Here is a 26,245-nt window from a genome sequence, read left to right as displayed (position 1 = left end):
CTGTCTTAACGTCATGAAGTTGCATCATTACGTTGTTTCGCAAGGTAATAATTAAGAGAGGTCATTGGCGTTGTTTACAGTACATTTAGTATCTCAATTTTGAGTAACAAACAACGCAACGAATACATTTATAAAATACGAGTATAACCAATAAATATAATGGGTTTCAATTACAGCAATGCTGATTAAACCTAGAAACTTATTAAATAAACGTAGAAGTACTCCTCGCGGTGTATATGTGTTGCGTATGCGTTTGGTACATGATTGGTGCAACACATTTGTCCGATCCCAAAAGCGTATATATATATATATATATATATATATATATATATGTGTTCACATTTATTATCTTGAAAGCTAAAGAAGTTCAGATTGAAGGCAAGTTGCAAATTGGGTAGGAACGTCGGCCGTTCGATATTTCGCGAAATCCTTAATTTTTACATTATGAAATTCCTTCAATACTCTCTCACTCTATTAAGAATTTTCTTCTAAAACTCCTTAAACTGTGCGTTAGTAATTTTCACACATATTTTTTTCACATTTACCAACGAATTACATATACAACCGACAAAAGCTTATCTTATAGAATCCTATCTACGTATACACAACAAATAAACTTTAAATAATAAAACAAAGTGTGAATTTTGCTTGTCGTGGGTTCAAGGTTATGAACGTGATTTTGAAATATCGTAAATTCAATCTGAATAGCCCATCTGCGCCGCCAATCGATGCTTTCTCACGAACACAATGAACATCAAAACAATCCCTAAGTTGTATAAATTTAAGACCGAACTCGCCTTAATGCCAAATATTTATTCAAACAAAAAAATCTTTTTATGTTTATATGAAGTGTTTTTTTTTTTTAGTTCAATGCTTAGCATCCATTCTCCAGTTCTGCGTTATCAATATTTACTCAATCAATATTGACTCCGACTCGCTTCAGGTGTTTTCGAACGAACCGATTACGATCCTGTGAGCGCTTTCATTGCTTTCCATTCGAGACAAATAATTTAGAATACATTTGCATATAGAGCATAGTTCGTTTTTACGTTAATCAAGGTATTCCTAAAGATATGATTATTTATGAAATATAATCTAATTGAAGGTAAGTAAGATAAGCTATGGGAAACCCCTTTTTCACATCGAATAATTTTATTCCTCTCACCGTATTTTACAATTGCACAAATTATTACCATTGTTGCTCGCTTTCCTTTCGTTTCCGGCTTCTCTCGGGATTGCCTTCGCTTAGTTCTGCACCAAGGCCTACGTCTTTTAACTAGTTTATTGCCCCCGACAAAACCTGTAAGTATTTTAATTTGCAATGTAAACGATGTTTTACATAACTTTATGAAAAAGATTATATTTAGTATTCGCGTTCATCTTTCAATTATTTGCTGCAGAAATTTATACGTGTTTAATTACTATTATTATTATTATTATTGATTGTATGTAAAAAAGTTGGAAGTCGAATCTGCTCTGGTAAATACACTCTGGTAAGTTTTTCTTACTATTATGTCACGATTATGGAATACAGTATTTTAATGCAACTCATGCAATCCTCCTCTAGCGGCTCATATTGGCGGCATTGTGAGAATACTTTGTAATTGATGAGCAAGTAGTGGAGCTGATGATTATGGTTCATTTGTATTTAATTACCTATGTAACTTAATTCTCGGAAAAGAGTAACTACAGAATCTATTGCTCGTTGTTCTCGGTAGGATCTTCTAATGTAGATTCGAACTGTTCCATTCGGTGGTAACTTTAAATTTAACTTAATATTATAAAACAAAACTAAAGCTGTAAGTATTTGATTTAAAATATATTTGTTTCGCGGATCCCTAAGATGAGATTATATAAATAGATATACCTATAACTGTTCTTAAGTCACGATATCGAGCGAAATTACCAACACCACTCATGCTTAAATTGAACATGAGTAAATGACGGGGGGACATTCACGCGATGGCAGTACTTATTACACAGGATAAATTTAGATTAAATATATTTTATTTTTAGTGCATACTAGCTATTATGTATAAAGGACGATATCAAGTAGTGAAGCGTGCACAATCGTGCGTGACGGTTGAAATACATACTTCGGCGACAATTCACCTTGACTAATATTCCAAGGATAGGGCCATCAACGCCCAGCTATTAAAAACTGAGTCGGGACCTTCTCAGAAATTTAGATTTACATTCTTGTGTCAGTTTATACGTTTATAGGGATCAAGAAGTTTGTAAGCATAATTCATTTTAATCTAACTAATACAGACTGAATTTGACAGAAGTTTATTAAAATAGATATATTTGACGTAGTTTAACTTTGTATGAAATTACTTTGTATTGTCAATTAAAATTTCTTGTAAATTAATCTGATGAGTACTTTGTATTAAACGTCATTTTTTAGATATACATTACAAATCTATTCAGTCACGAAGGTGCGTCCGTAATTACTTAATCAATTTTAAATCAAATATACTTAATAAATATAATCAGTTTGTATTTTTTTGTTGTCTTTACTTTTAGCCACCTCACGCACACAATGATGTCTTGTAAGCACGATTGTCACTCGCTCATACTAATGCACGCCGATAATAATAAATTAACGTGGAGATCTATAACGATTGTTCTCTTCTTTCCAATGAAAATAAGGAACAAAAGAGAGATCGTTCTTTTGACTGACACCTTAATTTTATAATAAGTTTTGAGACGATCTCGCAAAAAATGCCTGACACAGGATACATACCTATATTTTTATGAGCGTGTAGGTATGGCTCAATACTTTCGGTTGCCTGCGAATGGGTACACCGTACGCGTGAATAGCATTAATCATAATGTAGATATTACTTCAAGCCGTGTAAAAAGCATCTCTCCTCAGAGGTTTCCTGATACGGTGATCAATTCAATAAATTAAGCGTGAAAAATGACCTCACATTGCATTAGAAATATAATATGCAAATTATACAATTATAGTGTACACATAAAATACGTTGCTGTTATGTATTCATTATTCATAAAAATATTCATAGCATATTTAATTATTGTTATTACTGCTATAAATACTAACATAAACATATTTTTTATTTATAATTAAATAAATTCAATGACTTCATCATTATTATCAAAATTTCTTAAAAACTAAATAAATAATCAAATCAAAATATCTAACAGCCTGTTAATATTCACTGCTGCGCTAAGACCTAATCTCATTTTAGAGAAGAAATATTTAATTAATAATAATAATAGTCTAATCAAACAACTCTCTGCTTGACGAAGACTCTTAAAAGTCGTAATTTTACACGAACATTTAAATGTAAGCTAACACCGGATCGTAATGCAATTTTTTTATTAATATTCATTTCATAAATATGTACAAAATGTAATAGGTTATCGAATAAATTAATCCCGGAAATGAGACTAATTAGTAGTACGGGTTTAACGACATAACATGTAATTATAAATCCTACCGCGTACCCAGTTATTAAAAGCTAGATACGTCGTTATGATAGGATGGCAGATATTAAATAAACTTAGTATAGTATCAAATTGTTTCTGTAATATTTGCTGTATATTGAAAATAAATGAACACTTATTTGCTCGTCATATTTACTATATCTAGGTTATATTTGTAGATAAACAGAGAAGAAATTCTCTGTTTCGGTTTAGCAAATGAATGTTTTTGTTTTAATATAGTTTGTTATTAAATCTGAATTATACAAGTTAAGTTTGTGTATTTTTTTTTAGGTACTTACTTCTAGACTTCACTAAACTGTCGAAAATATTAAACCTTATAATAAAATAAACTTCAAATTATATTCAATGTCATTCGGAATCAGAAAAGGACTCTAAGTTATATCCTATACATCCAAATGTGTTTAGGCATTTAATAGTTATCGTGTAACACAGAAACTCACACATAATACATACATAATATAAAAAAATTTAAAAACAATACTCTCCTTTTTTAGACAGTCGTTTTAATATGATATTAAAAATACCTTGCTAGATATTTTATTTCTATACAATATTTTATTCGAAGAACTTATAAAAACATGTTATAAGTAATGTTAACAAATTAATTTATTAAATAAACGGCATAAACTATGATGTAGCAAGTAATGTATGTAGCAAGCTTCACTTACTTACGTCAATTGCAGTTATTATATTTGTAAAGAGTTTTATATTTTTTTAAATATTTTCGATGTGCATTGTCACCGATTGAACTGGGAGGAGGAGAAGGTAATTGAGTTCCAAGATTCCATTACATCCATATCCGTATAGTTATATACGGTTCAAGTTTATATTAATCGTGTAAGAACTTTTTAAACCTCTATTTGTTGACAAGTTAAGTGTTGAGATGGGATCCGTATCTGCATACTCTTTACTTAAAACTAGTCAAAGGATTTATTCTTATTATGATTGGCTTTTCCCAGCAAGGCACTGATTATTTCGTCATTCGCGTAGGATGTAAAAGACACCAATGAGATTAATTGGTACGGTCGGGATTAAAGGGATTTTCTATCATCTTTCTTTCGTATTTGATCCCTTGAGGTAGTATCAAACGTATGTTTTTCCTTTAAATTTTATTAATTTTGATAAAATAAAGTTAGCCAATGGATTTGTAACTTGTCCGCCAATCATTCTATACTTTTTCTGTCCCTTGTCTGTCACTGACACGGTATGTAAGCATTATATTACAATTATTGTTTAACATGATTCTTTTTTAATATGTTCTGCGAGATTTCATAAATAAAATTATTATTGAATGGACCTTTGAATATTATAATATATTAGATGTAAATACGTTTCTTTAAAGTCTATCTTACGAGAATCAATTTTAAGGTTTTGTATATGTATAGGTACTTAGAATGGTTCAATTTTTTATAATCGAAACATTATGTTTGACTCGGTTATATTTTATACCAACGGAGAAATTAATCAATATCTTTTTATAATATATTTTTTGAGATAGTGCAAGTCAAAATGTAAACATATATATAAATCTCCAAATATGACAAAGACCCAATGTAAAGAAACAAGACTTGTAGGGGTAAATTATGTAATGCTCGCAACTGAAATTCATTAATTATAAAAACCAGGATAATTATTTTAAACGCGTGAAATTTATTTTAATGATATTGTTTGCGCGCTAACCCTACTTCACCTGTCATATGGTTTGTTTACATTTATTTTATTTCGAAATGTGAACAAGTTTCAGTTTTGTTTAGTCGCAAGCAATCAATTGAGTGATCTGTACTCTTTTTATTTAACTGCCATACTTGTTTAACGCAATATGCTTATAAATACAGCCGAAGCAATAGAATAAAATATTTTATGAGCTTAGAAAATAGCCTGTCATGTAATAAATCACAAAAAGTCATTCGAAGAAGACTTTTGAAAGAAACGAAGTATTAAAGAAAACCTTGACCTAAGATGCTCTGCCTCTATTCAAATGTCCTTATTATTCCTTTCTCGTACATCCATTAAGTGAGTGCTGCAACGTTGAGAATAACCCAGGACAAAACCTAAGCGGCCATAAATAATAAGAGGCGAACAGAGTCGGATAATGAATTACGATGGCAGAGAGTGCAAGCCCTTTATAATAGAAGCGACTATACGACCCACAGTTGCCCGTTGCCGCCACCATGAACGCTGGACCACTCGCAACACTTAACTTGTGCGATACATGACAATCAAAAATATTAAGTCCATTAACGTACATTACACCCGACATTTAAATTAATCTTTAAAAAGAAATCGAAAGAAACTTTAATAATTCCAAAACGAGTCGAAATCATCTCACTAAGACAATTCAAAGAATGCTTTGTCGTGCGAATACTTGTACACGACGCCTCTTACATTGCATCATTGTAAGAGCACGGCGGAGTCAACGACATTCATTCGCAAGTCATAGCCATCGACAAATAACTTCAGCTCGATTTCAGATTTTACGCAAAAGCATTGTCAGCAAAAGCTCTTATAAGGAGGATTACCTTAACTTATTAGGACATTGTATCGTATGGCTGCGAAAAGGGAGGTCAAAAAGTTGTAACAAGGTCGTCCGGTTAAAGCGGTTATATAAATAATGTTCTGCGCCCTGCCCTCTTGCACCCACCAACCGCCTATTATCTGTTCATCCTTGAGACCTTCAGTATTATGACTCACTACGCCATTATTACATGTACCTTTTGAAAATTCATTACTATATAAAGCATTCCAGTGCTTTATTTTTACTTCTGTGTAATTCATAACTAGAAACTTCGTTGTTTCTAAATTGACTTCGAAGATGATACGACTATAAAATATCAAACGGAATCGTGTACTGAGCTAAGCTAATATACACGATTTGTTTATAATATACAAATACAACACAACGTAATAATAAAAAAAAAAACATTCAAAAAACATTAATGTCGTCCATTTTCCTATCATCATAATTACATCTGAAATGTAACACATTAGATAATTTTTACGACGATGTTATAAGTTATATAAAGAAACTGCATTCCAGCGGTGTAGGGACAGTTGTTCGAGAAGTGTCGTGTCATTGAACCGACCTGTGGCGAATTGCTCCGCTTCCGCAACAGACGGCAAATAAAATCAATTAGTGGAGACAACACCGTTAGCTTGATCTAACCACGCCGACGTTATGGAAAAATAAGCCAACAATGACTGTCGAATCACATCTAAAAGTTAACGATAATATGTCCGTAAAACGATACTCAACAAAGATAGTTATGATATAAAGAACAATTACTTAAGTCATCCGATGTTATTACTTACCATCGCATAGCAGGTAACGTGATTCAACTATTCTATAAATAAAGAACAGGCACGTGTATTCATTCCAAAGGATGATATTTAATGAAAATGGCCACGTCATATTATTGGCACCACGTCGGTGACACCGGATAAACGTTGCAACCGCCGATTGTCTCGCGGCTATCGTAAATAACTCGCCCTGTGTCCGGTCGTCCGCGTCGCCTAGGAATACAGAGTTGACTTCGCTGCCTAGTGAATCCTGATGACGTACGAAACATTGATGCTCATAAAGATCCCTAACCATCGATACTCATGTCTAGCCTCATCTAGTATCATTTCTGTTGTCAGACAAAGACAAGAATAATGTATAGACGTGAAACGACTACTACCCGTGATTGGGCACTCCCTCCCTTACTGTTCGCAGGAAGCAGCCTCCGCGCCGAGCATACGGATGAGCATGAGCGTCCGTTGGACTACAACATATTCAACCATGACCAATAATAATAATCTTCACTTATAATTCTTATAATATTTGCTAGTGATTTCATTTCAATGCACAGCGTGAAGATTAATTGCTATTCAATTCAATTTAATGAGCATCTCGAGCTCTAGAATATTCACCCTGCGGCTATTAATACGAAGATAGAAACAATGGACATAATATTATATAAATACGAACCAGTACGAATATAATGTGGAAGTTTTTCTTTGATCTCTTTTATTGGGCAAACGTTATGCGAAGGGTGCATAGGGGCGGGTTGGGATCGTGCGGGGCCGAGGTATGGCTGAGAGCAGATAGCATCGCTGCGGCGCAGTCTAAAAATAGATGGCAGGCAGACCCTTGAACCAGCCTCGGTCATCACTGCACGTCTCAAAGGGCTACAATTGTATGTTTAACATACTTATGGTTATCTTAGGAACATTTTTATTTGTTTAACCTCTTTTTATAAATTATGAAAATTAGTTAATATAATTATAAAGTTATTCAAACGAAACACAATCACCAGCAACTACAAAGAGTCAAATAATTGATAAATAGTTGAAATAATGAAGTACATATAAGTATGTTAGCAAATAGTTTTATACGTTGAGCGTTAAACCATTAACAATGATGTGCGCTGTTGTGCCGCAACTATCTACCATAAAACACTACGGACTGGGTGCAGTTTCTCGCTTATACGCTTTCGTTTGCGCATGCGACCATAGCTTATTTTTTTCCTGATTAGAGTAAAAGATGCACAACCGGTTTGCAAGCGAAGGCCACTACTAGAGAAGGACGCGCGCCTCATGCGCAAAGTCGAGGACCTGTGGGCTGCGCCCGCGCCGCACTGCCGCCCGTTAATGATGTCCCTTCACTGAACCACACCTAATTGGACAAAGTCCGAACCCTCCATCATCATGAAAAAGCGCCAAGTCAAGGCACATGCTGTAATATCGATAATTGCGGAACGAAAACATGAAAATTGTAAAATTTTCATCATAAAAACCTTATAACATTTTCAATATCTATTTCTCTTTTGTACTATAATTTCTTCTTTATTTCGTTGCTATTTATTTTAACGGGAACAACTGGCTTTTCGATCCTTTTTAATAGGTAGTCTATGTGTTCATGTAAACCTTTCAAATGCGATTATGTCAGAAACACGTACACAACAAGAATTGCTCTATAATAACGGAAGAGAACATAGTGGATTGTCGTAGATTACCGACGCACTGAATCTAGCTGTAAATAATGACACAATTGAAGACGTTAGTCCTTCATAACGAGTAATGAAACATCAATAGTTCACATGGTATTTATGTTCACACTAATTAGTTTAAAATTTAAAGAACCACGGGAGACTTACAATAGGTATCGACGTAGTTCAAGCAATTAGAATATTGAAGATTCAGTCAAAAATGCTTAACGTTTTATATCGTTCCCTATACATTTGATACAATCCAATAACAAAAATTCAATTTTGAAAAATGATCTTTGATATAAAAAACACATTCCTATTTCAAAGTTAAAGCCCCATGCTAAGAAATGCAAAGCAAAATACTTGCCGACTTACATGCAGGTATATCTTCGTGGTTTATTTATGGCCTTGCACTCTATTTGGATTATTTCGATTGTCTTGTACTTATTTTATTTAAGTTATGTTTTGTACATGAGTAGATATTATCGATTTGTATCTTTCGAAAGAGACTGCATTTTTTTCTACACAAATTCCAATAATCTTTACCTGATGGTAGGGCTTTGTGCAAGCCCGTCTGGATGGTTACACCCATCATATTTTCTTCCACCAAGAAGCTTTACTTAGTATTGTTGTGTTCTGGATTGAAGGGTGAGTGAGCCAGTCTAACAAGAGACATACGTACTATCTCGGTTCTTAAGATTGATGGGCCATTGGTTGAGTTACTTTCGCCGGTTCTTCTTAGATCAGGGTAAAAATAATAAAAGAAAACTTATCCGAACCGGTGGTAGCGTTTCATTTAACAATAAATAATTATTGTAATGCTTTTATATTAAATATGTATATGAGTTTGATTTGATGTGATTGGCGACGTGACGAATGCTGAACATTTCGTACAGAGCCAATGTCTTTGGACAGTGGTAGTCATTTACCATCATGTCATATACTATAAAAAACTTAAATAACGAAACTGTTCTCTATAGTCGTTAAGTCACTATAAATAAACATACCATACAATGCTGCTTTGTATTCCTACGTGGTCAGTCAATCATTTCGCTTAATGGCTTGTCCTTTCAAATTGCCCTCAAAGCTTTCGTCGTTCGCTAAACCTTATACGACCGTTGAATCAATTATGATCGTTTGGTATAAATTTATAACAATACCATGCATGTTACTAAATTGTATGTACTCTTTATTAAATTGTAAATGGTATTTTCTAAATGTTTATTTATTCATCAATATTATAAATACGTACCGGAAATGAAACAGATGACAAAGGGCACTAATTAAAAAAAGCAAGCTTAACCATTAAATTTATTTCTTACAGGACACACAAGAAGTAAAAAAATCTATATTAGGTGTTACTCGTTTTGTATTTTCTAAAGATATTTGTATTTAAATTATAGCTTTAAAAGTATAAAAAATGTAACAAAAATAATACTTACTCTAATTTTAAAATAATTTATTTATATACATTTATACATAATATATAAAGACTAAATATTCTTAAAGTTTATACAAATAAAATACTACTATGACAACGCGTTTATGATCGATTATTATCTATGTTCAAGTAAAATACACTTTTATATTTTACGCACGTACTTTTTTTTAAACATTAATGATACCGTGTAACTCAATCGGGTATAGATTAGAACGTGGAAAGGTTTATAGCATCCCTAACATGTCTGATATTAAAATAGCGATATCCAACTCGACCTACGGGCTCGTCACTCCGCTGAACATGTCCACGCTACTTATCGTTATAGAGAGCTAGGCTTCCTGGTAATATTTATATTATACGGATAACGTCTGTGTTGTTCCAGCCATCGCTGCGGCTTAACTAATGAAGATTTAAATCGACGCTGGTGCAAGCCGAGCCCCGTTTTGCATCCTTCTATTTACCATACCAAGGTAATTATAGCAAGAATTTTCGCTCATTAGTGATTAAAGTAAGACAATTCTATTTACGAGACTAATTTTCTACGAGGATAAACATCCAGATAAAAAATAAAGGCATCGTATTACTGGTTTCTCTTTTATTTTATATGTTCTGTGTTTATATTATCTCCTAGTAGCCGCTATAGGTAATATAAAAATACATAACTAGAAGTAACTTAAAATGTGATGTATTTAACATATATATATATATATATGTGTGTGTGTGTATATGTTTCTAGTTATTCCTGATGTATACATTGGTATTAATAAACTGTTCGAATGAGTCGAACGTAAAGATGATAAATTTCATCCTAAATTTATTTTTTACATACATATCAATGCAGATTTTCATTCTTAGTTAAGTTAATTCGTTTCGTCCTCTTAACATTTACAAGTGAACTTATATTATTCATGGTCTTTAGGGATTAATAGAATACTTGGTACGAGTTTGGAAGAAACCACCATTAGTATACTGCGACTATCACGGACATTCGCGCAAGAAGAATGTGTTCTTTTATGGATGCGCCGGCGCAGAGAGTTGGTGCAGCAACGACCGGCTCGTGCAGGACGAACCTGTTAAATACCTTGTAAGTTAAATGGAACAAGATTGGCACCAGTTAAGACTGAGCGGGGAACTTAATTAATACTTTTTTCCTGTTTACAATCTTCCTTTAATTCCGTTAGTTCATTGGTAGGAGCAAAAAGTGAATTGGTATTAGAACAACCGTAAGTTGTCAACGCGAATTCCTTTACATTCATTTATAAAGCTACAACGCTTATAGAATTTTATAGACATATAATCGCTACGAACATATGTTAGTTCTCAATTACAAAAAGGAAAATATATTCTGCATATATAATGATAAATACTATTTTGATAAATTAGATGCTGCCGGCTCTTATGCATCGAATTTCACCTGCATTCGCGTTAGGATCGTGTTCTTTTCGCGTGGAACGAGAGCGAGAGAGCACTGCCCGCGTCACAGTGTGGCGGCACCTCGGCGTCACCAGATCTTATACCATGGAGGCGTCTTTCTGCGGCTTCGACCGGGGACCCTTTAAGGTAATCCATTTAGAAATTAATGATGGAATCAAACTGCATCTCTTAATTTTATATAATTCAGACAAAATATGAAATACTTTTGGTATATCCATTTTTTAATAAATATTTAGAAATTCCACAATGATGCTATATTTACCCTAACAATGGCGTGAAAATAAAATAACCTAGCTGATGCATACTAACTCGAGGCAGTGTATAATTGAAGTAGGTACCTTTATTCGGATGCATTATGCATTATCATACAGCTCATACTACCTTCCATCGTTACTGGACACTTTCTTTATATTTAAAGTATATTACACTCTAACAATATAAGCGATTCCAAACCTTATTATACAAACATCCTTAAACATTATTCCATACTATGTCTGTAGGTACAATCAGTGAGTTTATCTGTAAAAAACTTTCAGACTTCTTCCAGCTTCTAAGAAAGGTTCTTTTCCATAGTAATTAACTACTTATTAATTAAGCACGCTCGCAAATCAATGGTTGCTAAGGTTCTGGAAACATCCATAATAACTACATACAACAGAATGAACATGTTGATCCGTTATTAAAAATTTACAATGTTACTCGCTTAATCAAAAAAATCAAGATATTATTTATTATGTAGCTATTAAAACTAGTAAAGCCTGTTAATTGGCCGTGGGGCCGCGCGGAATACAGCGACAGACGTAGGAGTATATTAATTAAATTATAATGCAAATTATATGAGGATCTAATTATCTGCAATATGGATTGCATTCAAAGCATTTATTTTCCAATTACAAAAGATGGCACATCTAAGATTAATGATAAGGACGCTAAGTACCTGACACGTAGACTCATACATCTGGGGATGTCTATACGCCTCCTAGATCTACCGATAACTTGACTAATATATTTTCAATTAAAAGACACTTAGAAATTTAATCACTCTTTCGTATGTATGTATATTATATTTTATTTGTAGTAAGTACGTATTAGATATACGCTATTTGCGCCTTTACTCCTTAGAATTAAATCCGAAACATGCAAGTTTCCTAACAATGTTTTCGTTCACCTCCCAGAGACAAATTAAGAAAAAAAAATGTTACTAAAAAGTAATACTTATCCGTTTATCGGTAAAGAAAATTTTCAAATATTTTCTATGCCTAACTCATCTTAGCTAGAAAATAATTTATGTATGTATGTACAGTAATAGCTCATAATTTTTCTATTTAAATAAAATGTTCGTATATCTAGTTTGTACACTTCCTTCGAGACGGCTCTTAACGCCGCCTACGATTTACGTCAACCGCATAATTTATCGTGTCCAGGGATTTCATCTGAATACTCAGCATCTGCAGGGTGTGGGCAGTGACTTTTGCGAGGCCCTCAACGGTCTTGGTGATAACGCCTCCAATGTTGACATCCAACTGACTAAAGATCTTAACGGGTGAGTTTAGATTGCTTTTGTCCTTTTAGTTTTTAGTTTCCCTATAAGTATATAATATTATATATATATATATATATATATATATATATATATATATATATATATCTTTTATAGATGTTATACAAGGCTAAGAAACTTTACTGCTATCATAATACATCCACTGTGTAGAAGATATTTAATTGCTTACTTAAGATTACTGTAAATAAAGACTCGGTGCAACTCTATGATTAAATAAGATACCATTATATGTAATTAGATGATTAAATGTTACAATGAAAACTCCTAAAACATTAAGTCTTATGGTAAGAAATAACACGCTAATGCTCGTAATGAAAAATAAATAATTATAAGATAAAAATACGTCAGTTTTAATCATAAAATTCTTAAGTACAAAATGCAACAGTGCCAGTGCGTTTTTTTATAATGGATTAATTAGGTACAACAATGTAATATGAACAAGAAGCTCATCACATTTATTTATAACGATCCCATATTATATATGTTCAGCCAATGATTGACATTTTATCCAGAGACAAGTTATATCGTATTAAAAATTGAAAAAAGTTTTAACTCTTTTTACGTCACTAACTTCTATCCGCTTCTAAAGGTGTACAATTATAATTTAGTCTTGTATAGTCCTATACAAGCCTAAATTATTATTGTCTTTAAGCAAATATATCATGAAAATGGATGAGTTGTCGTATGATGCGATACTTTGAGAGTGGTTTCTTATTTTGTTATTGATAAGTTTTGGAAAACATACGAGTTAATTGTCCACCGGATAGTAAATGGTCATTGTACTTATTGTAGTCTGTCGTTACAAAAACACATTTAAACTACTCTTTACATTACAAAGAGCTCACCCACCTTACAAAATACAATGTTTTGATGTTTAGCGGTAGAATAAGTAATGATAGACGCGCCAGTATTAAGCCCGCCATCGGTAATTTATCCGGTGTCTCTAACTGATGACTTAATGTCGGTTTATTTTTCACATTCGTTTGTATATATTTTTTTACGTTCCGTTTTATACGAAACTGTTTCAAATGTATAATTCAAATTCAACACAGACGTATACAATATACCTAGTAATATAAAGTATTTGTCCATAGGGGTGTTGTAGGAGTGTGTGAGTGCGTTCTAGTGTCGAGGATATGTTCGTTTTATTTTGTTATTAAAATTCCTTACCTAATTATATGTAAGTATATTATAATAAAGTTAAAAAACTGTTATGAAAAATTTGAAACAGCTTGAGACTTAAGAGCTAATGAATTTTTAATTTCTTGACATAAAATATATTTTAATTTTTTTATCAATTATTCAACAATATTAGGTAGTGAATCGAACTCATGAAGATCTCGACATAGTAGCGGGTAACCTTATGTCATAATTAATTAGTATATACATTTATGAAAAATTTGAAACAGTTTGAGATTTGTTTTAATAATTTCATCAATTATTCAACAATAATATAGTCAATCGGACTCGTGAAACCTTTCCACATTAGATTACATGAAAATAATATATACTAGTTGTCGGCCGACATTGTTAATAACACCAAAATAATTATATTGCTTTAAGCTTGTTTAATAAAGAAAATTTAAAGTGTTTAATACACTATATATATATATTTTTGTTCTTTTGTCATTTATTTGCAATATTGTAAAGTTACTTTTATTTTATTACCAACAACCAAAGTTTTGATTCAAAGTTTATTTGAATCCGAATATTCTCAAACCTCCTTGAATATTAAGTGATTTCAAGTTCATACGTCTATACTTTATTGTAATATTATCACAATTAAGTCTTCTGTTGTGTTTATCTCTTAGTAAACTATACGAATATAAAATACTGCTAGGCAATCTGGTATAGAACATATACATCCATTTGACGTACTGTCGAAAAAACTAAGATATTAATCGAATCAAAGATTTTGAGATGATCCCATAGACAAATACCCTTTAACTAGTAAGACATATTATTCCTACTATAATACTTATATTTTATTTGATGCCTGCAGCAGTGAAAGAACTGTGGACAGCGAGCCCGGATCAGGCTCTGACAGCGTGCTGAAAACCGACTCGGATGAAGATTTTGACTAACTATGTATAAGTGTCTTAAGCAATGTTCTCTCCAAAAACTATATCTTATCTACAATACTAGCCATGTTTACAAAATATTCTCACTAGTTAGAAGTTTTCTTGTACTTTACTTAAATAAATTTTATTTTATTTTTTGATATAAAAGGAATAAGTGATATATATTTGTCTTAACCCGTTTGAGTGACGTTAATATATTAAAAGCTTCAAATAATTACTTTTATATAATATATATGATTTCAGTTATAAAAATATATAACATTATAAATCGTTGTAATCCATAAATAATTTATTTACAAAATTATTTTTATTTGAAAGAAAATCAATTGTATATGACTGTGATTTTAATTATAAATTTTGGTTTTGTTCGTGAATTTATATATTGTCTTGTGATCTCAGTAATAAATAAATTACGAAACAATTATTTATTTAATTCTATAATCCCAATTTATTCCGTAATTAGAAGTATTTGAGAAATAAAAAACAAAAAAAAAAGTGTGACAATTTATTTCAACTATGAATAAATTATAAATGAATATAAACAATATTAAATAACTTCTTGCAAAAGAAAAACATCTGGTATTAATAAAACTGATTACCATGTGCTATAATCGACCCCAAAACACTTCATAATTAATAAAAAAAAAAACATTTTCATAAATTATCGTAGTCACTACGAACTTTCTTATTAATAATGAAATTATCACATGAAATACTAAACACTCGCTGAACTCAATAAAAGCCATATTTACACCATTTTATTGGTATTCATATAAATTAAAGTTATTTTAATAAATTCATAGTAGTTCAGATTAAATACAGAGTTTCTTGCCGGTTCTTCTCAGTAGAATCTACATTACGAACTGGTAACTACAATTAATACAGTTCTGTAATATGACGATATAAAAGTAAATATTTTATTTTGATTTAATTTGATTAGAAATGAAAATAAACACTATACGTTTTGAATGTACTCGTATTTAAGGTACACCTTGTTTTATGTGCACGTAAATACTTAGGAGCAAGGTTATACCCATTTTATTTAATAATGTATATTATTTGTCATTAGTAAAACAGTGTAAACATAGCTTTGAAAGTACTTGAAATATTAATAAAATGTATTTTTGGACCGATATATAATTATTTATTATATATATTCGTTATGAATATAACAAAAATATAATATCTCTACACAGTAGCTAATATTTTCTATTTTGTTTATTTGTTAAATTTTATATGTCAAAATGTTGACACTAAATTAACTTCAGCTATATGTAAAAAAAAAAACATTTTGTTAAGGAAAAGTTAACTTAATTCTTAATAAATAATACAAATGCACCAATATTTGTTAAATTTGTCGTTTTGTAATCTCTAAATGTAATAACTAGTCCCCGGAAAATGCGTCATGTCTATGCTAATAATAATTTTCTTTTTAGTATGAAAGAAACGAAATTAAATGTTTGCATTTAAATACAATACAAAATACTAATTTTAATAAATACTTGTGAAAACATGTGTACATTTACTATTTTCGGAGTGAGATGCAATAATATAACAGTGACCTCGATACACTGTTTCACAGCAGTAACTACTATGAAAGAAATAAAATTTATGCGTGTTTTCTATTATTACAATACAAAATATAAAACTAAGTTTTACTTAGTACATGGTAAGGTCTTTTATAATGAGCAAATTATAATAACATATTTTGTTAGAATAGTTTTTAATGATTATTTTTTTTCCTATATAAAAAAGTACCTAAATTCTCTTCCATGACATAATCAACATAAACAGGATTGTTTTGAAGCCATACAACTGTTTGGGTCTGTTGGTGTTACAAACATACTCAACTTTCACTCTTCTCTATTGCACCATATTAAAACATACATTTAAATATAAAACTCACATTTGTAAAACACACCCTTTTAAATGTTTTACTGACAAAAATAATAATTTTACTATTTTTTTAAAAATAAGGTGATTTGTTCGTAACATATTTTACACTTAATGTATTATTACACTTCAATACTATATAATATAATATATATCGTTTAAAGTATGAATTAAATACTCTGTGATTCGAAAAAAAAAGAAGGCCGAGTCAGATCGAGACAAATAACATGGCAATTATGAAATTATATGAATTACATTGGAAACATTATCAACATCTATTAAACATTTGGTTCTGTCTAAATAAAAAAGATGGTCTCATGTCTGAATTATTTCTTAATTACATTTACGTGAACACATCGTACTAATTCTATCTTTACATAAACTGTACATATATGTAGACGATCATAAGTATTTATAATTTTCATATAAAATCCGTATTCTCTAACAACAATGTTTTATGCATATAATTATATACAAATATTGTGTTAGTTCTAATTATATGTATTTCATACAAGAGGACATTATCAGGCCATCGTTACGACTTGAAGGATCATTGTGATTTTATACTGGGTAGAGCAGGATACAGCTAGGTAGGTGAGACGGCAATTCATGTACCATAGATAGGAAAGCAATAGCGAAGTACAGAGTTGGCTGTCCTATTGACGAGTCAACTTTCAGTCAGGATGAATAGTTCTAAAGAGTGGACTCATACTATGTTATAAATGGATAAAATAATACTCGAATAACAAAAATTACAATCTCCCTAACAATTCCACTAAGATATAAACAGTGTATAAAAGGCATGGAATAATGCATATATTAGATATTTCAAAAATTATTTTAATAAGGTTTTAGTTTTATACAACGATGTTTGCTGCCCACAATGATGTTTTCTTAAGAAAACTCACTCTGCATATTTGAAAGTCATCCATTCCCGGATAAGTTATTATTATTTTTCTGCTTTTTCTAATGACGGTTAGTCAAAGTTTACCAGTCGAAAAGACTTATTTATCTTTATAAAAATGCAGATAATTGACAAAACAGCGGTAAATTAAAATAAATTTATATTATTTAACATCTTTCCGTTCTTTTTATTCAACCTGTTTACACAATAGTGTGATGCAAATGATGTACTGAACAAAATATTTAAAATCAATAATGGCGGAATATGGGTAGAATAAACAGACTTCTTTATTAAAGAAGTCACCGAAGTGGGTTCAAATCACATCTCACAGAGAAGTATCACTAGCGGTCCCGCCGTCGGTCTAACGACACAGCCCTGCGAGCTGACGACGCTAGGGCGCGGGTCGCGGTCACTGCGCGGGCGCGGACGCGGCGGGCGGGCGCGCTCGCGGCGGCTGGCGGCGCTGGCGGGCCAGGAACGAGTGTCCCGCCGACAGCAGCGCGAACCGCGACTCCACGGCCTCGCGGTGGCAGCGCGCGCCCAGCTGGTACCACGCCGACGCCAGCAGGCGCTGCTCGTTGGCGCAGCGGCCGCTCTCCTCGCTCCCGCTGCCGCTGCCGCTGCCGCTCCACCTGTGGAATAATAATACGTTACTGGCACATCATGCGAAGTGTGGCTGTTAAATTAAAAAACCCTAGTTCAGGAAGCAGGAATTTAACTGTCTACCAATAGAGGGTCAAATAAAAACTATTTTTTTAAAGTACTTACTCGTGTCTATTATTATTGGTAGCCACGGGCTCTCCGCGTGACGCGTTAGCGCTCGCGTTTCCTGGACCACGCGAGTAGCCCAGCGTGACGTCGGATAGAGACTGTTGGCCTGTATAAGTTATAACACTTGCTATTATTTTGTCATGTCATGTCATTAGAGAAAAAAAGATCATATAAAAAAATTACCGAAAAAACTAATATTTTCTATAATATTTAAATCACAACAACCACATTTCCAAAATGTTTAAACATCATACAGCACAATACAGATGAAAAGATAAAAGAATAACTTGCATAAAGTATGCTATGCCCTCTTTTAGCACAAATTTAGAATTTAATTAAAATATCTTAATGTAATTTAGTTATTCAGGTTAGTAATATACAACATAAAGTATTAATAACCCAGTCTATAATAAAATAATTCACAATTAATTTGTTCAATCACGTCTTCGTTTACGTCATCAAATATGAAATAGGATTTTAATTACATTGTAACTAAATAATCTTTTTATCATTTAAAATAGTCTTTTTAACCGAACTCCAACGCACCTGTCGTCCTAGGGTCGAGAGTCTTGATCACTTCCTTCGCCTTCTCGACGCATTTCTTGTACTTATCCTCGGTCGCCAACAGCTCGGCCTCTCGAGCGGAGAGCGCCTCCTGCAATTTGCTCGCACGTCGTCTCTCTTCCGCCAACGTCGCCTGTAACTCTTCCACTTGAAGCGCTGAAAGAACACTCAATATAAACAAAGCGACACTTGAATCTCTATAAGGAAGCGTTTTGAATGAAATATCTGTCAGTTTTTGTTCACAAGTTGCTATAACAATGGTCAAGTCGTACACTTCCTCTGGCTGTCCTCGAGCGCGGAGGCGAGGCGCGGGTGCGGCGCCTCCAGCGAGGCCTCGAGCTGCATGATGCGCGCGGTGGCCTCGCGGTTGAGTGCGCGCTGCTTCTCCAGCCGCGCCGCGTAGTCCTCCAGCAGGGCCTGAGGGGGGAGCATCCACGTTACAGTACGGACACGTTTCGATACTCACATAGTCACATCACATAGTACATTCGATAGTCAGTATATTTACCTGCACGGACGCTTCGTCGGCCTGGGCACCTTGATTCTGCCGTAACAATTTATTTTCATGCTCCAGTCGTATGAGTCGTTCCTTCAAGTCGTTCGGTATCAGCTCTCGCGAAACGTTATCTTCACTCGCACCTGGCATTTAAGCGATCGTATACGGCTTTTCTATTCAATAACGCGATACGACTACAGACGTCAAATCGAATTCGATTTACGAAATATGATAAATTACAGAAACATAGAAAAATCTAGTACTGCGTAGGAATAAAAACATGGTATATAAGCTGCGGTGGTACCGGCGGTGATGGTGGAGCAGCGCAGCTCGTCGACGGTCTCCCGCAGCGTGTCCCGCTCGTGCAGCAGCGCGTCCCGCTCGCGCTGCAGCGACGCCGCGCGACTGCTCATCTTCTTGTTCTCGATCTCCAGCTTATCCGCTTTCGTTATCTCCGCGTCCAGTTTCTCGTTCAGGTCTGTCACCTGCGAGCGATTGTTAGGCGGTTAGGGCTTCTCATTGCCAGAATACTGATGTGTCTATTTTAAATATATATATAGGTAAGTAGGTGGACGATCAAAAAGGTAACCTAATGGTAAGTGGTCACCGCTACCAATAGAAATTAGCGCTGTAAGAAATATTCTAAACATTTCTCACAATGTCAATGCACCACCAAACGTGGGAGATAAGATGTCATATCCCATGTGCCGATATTTACACTGGCTCACTCACCCTTTAAGCCGGAACACAACAACAACAGGTATAAATAATTATCTCATTTAGGCGGTAGAACTTGGTGGTACCAAGTCACAAGTCTGAGGCGACGCCCTCGCTGGTACCTGTTTCTTGTAGATGTCGAGTTGCGAGCGCAGCGTCTGCGCGCGCGTGGCGGCCTGCTCGTGCTCGATGGCGCGCTGCACGTGCTCCGTGTTCGCGCGCTCCAACAGCTTCACCTGCAAACATTGTATATCTAGTAACGTTTCTAACAAGATATAATTTATTGTAATTGCTTTTAGTTCTATTATAGACTTAATTGCTGTAGTTGTACAATCACTAATTAAATAAATTATGAACGCGAGTTAACTTACATAATCGTAATCCGTACAATCGAATTATGTCTGTATACATACCTGTCTTCTTAGATCGACATGTTCTTCCATCCTCTTCTTATAAGACGCGACGGTGGCCTCCAGGGCGGCCGCTTTGGCGGCCGTCTCTCTCAAAGCATCCACTTCATCCTTCAGAGCCACATTCTCCGAGGCCGCCATCTATAACGACACGCACCATTACAGTACTCCACCTTGAGATAATTTTTAAAACGGGTAATCGCCATTCGTAGAGCTCGTAGTCCGCCCGCACCTGCAACTCCTCGTTCCTCAGCTTGGTGAGCGCGAGGTCCCGCTCGAGCGCGTCGGCGCGCGCGCGCTGGTCGTCGCGCTGCAGCTCCACCTTGTCCAGCTCGTCCTTGAGCGCGTCGAGCTGCGCGCGCATGTTGCTGTAGCGCAGCGTGCCGGCGTGCGCGGGGCCCAGCGACGCGCCGGCCTCGTCCAGCTCGCCGCCCGCGCCGCCCTCCGCCTCGCGCGCCGCCGTCAGCCGGCTCACCTCGCTCAGCAGCGTCATTTTCTCCTCGCGAAGAATTTTCACCTGGAAAACATGTACATTTCTCGAGTTTAACATTGCGTTGGATGACATTTAAGCCTTTATGGTGGTGCTGTAATAATCGTTTTTATCTTCCGAACATGTTACTCGAAAAATAGCTTTATTTTCAAAATATATTTATATAAAATAGTACCCAAATAGTAAGTAAGAGTATGAGAATACATTTCGAAAATATATTTACAAAATTAGTTTTGTTAGAACATCACATAGATAAGACCATTTACGTTATCACCGATTACGGAATGTTATGAAAACGTTTTCGGTTGCATACCTGTGTGTCGAGCTCGTGACATCTTTGCGCGAGCACCTCTCTCATGTCAACATCTGTCTGGTCGCCGGTCGTCGTCTCTGAATGTATACTACCACGATTTGTGCCCAGAGTTATGGTCTCCAATTCCTATTTATAAACAACACCGACATTATTGTAAATTGTTAATGTTTAATTAATTATACAAGGCAGTGTCATGTAAGATTTTATTTTAATTCTACTATTTTATGTTTACATTATATTATTATTTTTAACTATATTTATTTAAAAAAAAAATGTACAACGTAAGTTTATTCAAACAGACATTTATTTCTTTCTTTCATCATTGATTTGACATTCGGAAGAAGAAGACAGCAAGAAGAGGAATCGTCGTTTTTTTATGTCATTGTAATAATGAAATAAATGCATAGTATATTATTAATTGATTTATTAATAAATATTTTGATTGATGTACAAATAGTAACAGCCTGTAAGGTCCCAGCCACTACTGAGCTCAGGCATCCTCTCCGTTCGGGGAGAAAGTTAGGAGCTTATTTCACCATGCTGCTCCGATGCGGATTGGACACACATTTTGTAAATTACTACATATGCTAATTTTCTCACAATGAAAATTCAGTAGTGCTTGTCCGGTTTTAAACCAGCAATCTTCGGATAAGATGGAGGCGTTCTAACCACTGGGTCACCTCGGTTCTATGTATTATTTGTTTTGTTATAATAATTCCAAGATCTCGTCCCAACTCACCAATAGAATACGCGAAGTGTAAATTACTTAACTTATACAGTCTAGACATAAGGTAATATTGGATCCGAATCAAAACTTTGCTTTTCACTTTAACCACCAAAAAGACTTACACACATCTATTCGTAAACCGCACAATAACTAAAACACGTTCATACTAATGTAAAACACAAGGCTTTCGAACGAATGATAATATAAGGCAAATTTTTCGCGGTAAAAAATATTAAATTCTTGTCCGACCGTGCAGCAATAACAAAACCCAAACGTAAACTAACTACATAACATTACATGCAGACAGCAGAGTTGTACAATTCGTGATCCAAGGACATTAAAGTGTGCGTAACTAAACCGTTCTTATTTCTTTTCGAGTAACGAGCATACATCATCGAAAGTGCCGTTGAGAAATAATATGTGCTAATTTATTATTGCAATAAATATTACGGTCATTCTCTGCCCTGTTTACAATTTCAATTCATTCAATGTAATTATATTTATACGTTAAGATGTCTAAGTGATTGTTCACGTTTCACTCTCACCTGTATCGCTTGCATTATCGAACGCTGGCACGATAACTCCAAATCCATAATTCGCGTGATGTATTCCTCTTTTTTAATACAGTTGACTGCACAGCCTGTACGAAACAATTAATGTCTTGTTATTTGTACCAATATGTAATGTATCATTAAAAGTATTATTTTTTTATATTTTTACGATAACATAAAGTATATTATTATGTGTTAAAATAATTGACTTGGATATATTACACTAGATGTTACGAGCCCGCTAGTAGATGTGAGTAGTTGTTTTAATCATTTTGATGAATTTGAATTGTTCTTTTTTTCGAATATTTTTTTCTATAAAATACTAAGAAGTGTTTGGTAAGCGGTTACCATCTTCCACAGACATTGAAGCCGTAAGAAATATTAACAATTCCGTATAAAACCAATGCGCCACCAACCTTCAGAGCTTAAACCCGTTAACTTTGGTTAAGAACTGAGTGTTTTTCCACTGGACCATTTCGGCTCTATACGTGTAAATTTATTGGTATATTACAAAAGAAATAAAAATAAAGACTTACTAAGTACCAATTGCAGTAGCCTGCCCAAGTCTGATGGGTCTGCATGTTCAGCAATATTGACAACATCTGGTCTAGAAAATTCCTGTAAACTCAAATTCAAAATATCTTGATGGTAATCTGAAAATAAATGAATCTCATTAACAGTGTCAAAAAGTAAAAAAATATTTGTAAACCACAAATACTAAACCATAGTACTTTCACACTGATGATTTTGCAGTAGTTATTCAGGCAATATTATGTACTAAGATTACACAAATTATATAAGAAATAACGACATATTATTTTATTTCCGTATGCGAATACATCAGTGTGCTAAATGACTAATTAATTTTCAAACATGAAGTTCTAAATTTTGAAAGTAGAACCATCATGAATTGTATCACTTATGTTATATATATTTTTTATGTTTGCATAAAGAAACATGAATAAAACTGATTATTCTGAAAGACCTAATATAAGAAAAAACAAAACAATAAAAAATGAAATAGAGAAGTGATATTAATTGGCCATTTTTTTTATTTTACAAAATAAAACCTTTCATTAACTAAACTTTTTTCATTTATTTTTTAAAAATAAAACTGATAGAAGTAAAAGTTATGGTATTATATTTACTTACGTAACTTAAAATAGATAAAAATTATATGTTTTATACATTAAATAATCAAAAATATTTGTCATTATGACTGTTTAAATTTACTTGAGTTATCATAAATCATTTCTTTTATTATTAAAAAAAATATAGCTTTATATAATATCCAAGCAACCAAATCATTTAAAATGTTGATGATTTCTTTTTTTTCAGGAGGTATATTAACAACATTAAATAAAAATTTAATATTATACTACAGTATAAAAGAAAATAAAAAGCAAGGAAAGGTTTAAAACATATAATAAATATATGCTATTAGTAAAAGCATATATTATTTGAATTATGTATTTTTAGATTTAAAAATCTTAATATGTCAATTAATAGAGAATAACGCATAAAGTAAGAATTTATTTAAAGAAATGAAAGATTATTGGCAAAGGAATTCAGTATTTATTAAGATTTTTATTAGCTCAAGATCACTAAATCTAGCTTATCAGGAATGAAATTCCCAATTAGTAACTTTCAAATAAAATGGTGGCTTTTGTGAATTCCTCGAGTTTAAGTTTCTTTGAATGCACTCATTCATTTAATATTATTAGCAATGCAAGATAAATAAATTATAATTACAATTTTATTTATTTATTTAAATATGAAATGACACAACAAACTTACCAACAACACCTTCTAATATTTTTTTCAAATTGCTGACCTTCAGTCGCCAGTTATGGCCTACTTCTGTTTTAATTTTAGAATTCCAACTTATTGAGAAATATTCAGGTGCAATTTGGGTAAGTGCCTCAGCTATTGCTACACCATCTGATAGTTCTGTGAATAATATCAATGTCTGCTATTGCCTTGTCTTATATGATATGGGTACAGTTACGGGTGAGATCAATTGTTCTATAAACAGAATATTTTAAAGCATCTATTCTAAATGTCATATTGCATTATACTATATAGTTATAGTTTATACCGAGGTTCTTTTAATACTACAATAAACCCTATTATTAGATATATTTATCAACCAATAATAAATGTACATTATGTACTGGATGAATTATATGATGTTATAGTAAATAGTATTTCTTCCCACACATCATTCTAAAATGATAATACCTGAAGGTGTTCCATGTTTCGCAGTAAGATTTAAGGTCTGCAACCATTTAATAAGATTGTCACATAGAACAACACTATTTGATTCCATTCTTGGAAAAGTTATTAGACATAGAAGTTATTATTGCAAGATATTATAATTTATACTTTTTTAAAAGCATTATACCAACTTTTAACTTAGACTTTAAAAAAAAAACAAAATATACAAAAATTAATAAATACGGTGAGCCGTAAAGTGACGTTTCCTTATTTATTTAGAGATTAGAGTATTCCTTTCTTTGCCAAATTGACATTGCTTTTGTCTATGGTCATTTTATAAATTTTGAATTATTTATTATTTTGTGTAAATTAAATTGTGTAATGCAATTTAAATTAATTTTAACAAAAATGTATATTATTAAATATATTTAGGAATAAAAATATCTCATCGGTATAATAAGGATGCAGAATTGCAGTTGGAAAGTGCGTGAAACGTAAAACGTCTTGTGTGTGCTGGACGTAGAGCAACTAAATGTATTTCAATGATTGAAATTCAATTTATAATAGTCAGGATCAGAAAATAGTAAATACATTTAAAGTATAAAGCATACTTTGATAATATAATCGCCAAATGGTGTAAATGGAAAATGAAATATTTTTACTAGGCAGTCACCACCAAGGCCAATGGCATATTGATACTGATACTGAATCAGGCTTACTTTCTCCTTTGAATCCACTTAAATAAAAGCCATTTTTTTCATTTCAATTAACGTTAATATATTATAGTTAAATAACTTAGTAAATCATTTTAAAATAAATATTAATATATTTTTTAAACAAATACAATAAGACAAGTCGCTTTTGTACAAGCTAAAACATTACGGTGTTAGTGGTAAAGCTCTTGATCTCATTGCTTCATACTTGAATCAACGAATTCAACAGGTTTCTATTAATGTAATAGTCTTCTGTATCTGTAGGAATAGGCGTTCCATAAGGATCAATTTTGGGTCCTATACTATTTATGTTGTACTTAAATGATCTTCCTTTTATGTTATTATATCACAAATACCTTTAGTATTTGTGATATAATATTATTTGCTGATAATACCTCATTGCTTTTAAAGTTGACAGGAAACAACCTAATCATGTCTATGTAAAGAATGCATTACCTATTATAAGAAAACAAAATTTCAAGTTAGCTTGGAACAATAATGATCAAAATTTAATCGACTCT

At 33.0% G+C, this 26,245-nt stretch overlaps 3 protein-coding genes across 6 annotated transcripts in view; 1 reads left to right on the top strand and 2 right to left on the bottom strand.

Moving 5' to 3' along the window:
* LOC125075157 overlaps window positions 1-8,448 on the bottom strand; it is a 28,604-nt gene extending 20,156 nt beyond the window's left edge. Inside the window, exons 1-2 of the mRNA XM_047686820.1 lie at window positions 8,437-8,448; window positions 967-970 (exon numbers count right to left, since the gene is read on the bottom strand). The gene's annotated coding sequence lies outside the window, so the exon portion shown is untranslated. The remainder of the gene's footprint in view (window positions 1-966; window positions 971-8,436) is intronic.
* The window catches only part of LOC125074931 (cytosolic carboxypeptidase 1-like), a 55,868-nt gene extending 40,721 nt beyond the window's left edge, over window positions 1-15,147 (top strand). For 3 of the 4 annotated variants that reach the window (XM_047686535.1, XM_047686707.1, XM_047686446.1), the window contains exons 20-24: window positions 10,265-10,352; window positions 10,802-10,966; window positions 11,266-11,442; window positions 12,741-12,859; window positions 14,880-15,147. In XM_047686535.1, the coding sequence (XP_047542491.1) occupies window positions 10,265-10,352; window positions 10,802-10,966; window positions 11,266-11,442; window positions 12,741-12,859; window positions 14,880-14,961 (631 nt within the window). In that variant the 3' untranslated portion in view covers window positions 14,962-15,147. The remainder of the gene's footprint in view (window positions 1-10,264; window positions 10,353-10,801; window positions 10,967-11,265; window positions 11,443-12,740; window positions 12,860-14,879) is intronic. The other variant, XM_047686619.1, reaches the window with a different exon arrangement.
* A 315-nt stretch (window positions 15,148-15,462) lies between these two features.
* On the bottom strand, window positions 15,463-25,231 carry LOC125065102 (protein hook). The gene is made up of 14 exons (XM_047672532.1): window positions 25,036-25,231; window positions 24,592-24,744; window positions 23,331-23,447; window positions 22,789-22,883; window positions 21,517-21,642; window positions 20,946-21,230; window positions 20,717-20,854; window positions 20,426-20,539; window positions 19,891-20,071; window positions 19,599-19,729; window positions 19,363-19,507; window positions 19,073-19,246; window positions 18,524-18,632; window positions 15,463-18,387 (listed from the first exon to the last, which is right to left on the bottom strand). Exons 1-14 carry the CDS (start codon window positions 25,121-25,123, stop codon window positions 18,165-18,167), a joined length of 2,079 nt encoding a protein of 692 aa, XP_047528488.1. The 5' UTR covers window positions 25,124-25,231; the 3' UTR covers window positions 15,463-18,164.
* Window positions 25,232-26,245: the final 1,014 nt, after the last annotated feature.

Source organism: Vanessa atalanta, chromosome 1 (assembly GCF_905147765.1).
Source record: "Vanessa atalanta chromosome 1, ilVanAtal1.2, whole genome shotgun sequence".
Taxonomy (NCBI): domain Eukaryota; kingdom Metazoa; phylum Arthropoda; class Insecta; order Lepidoptera; family Nymphalidae; genus Vanessa; species Vanessa atalanta.
The sequence above is the reverse complement of the archived record's forward strand: the minus strand, read 5'-3'. Positions and strand labels throughout refer to the sequence as shown.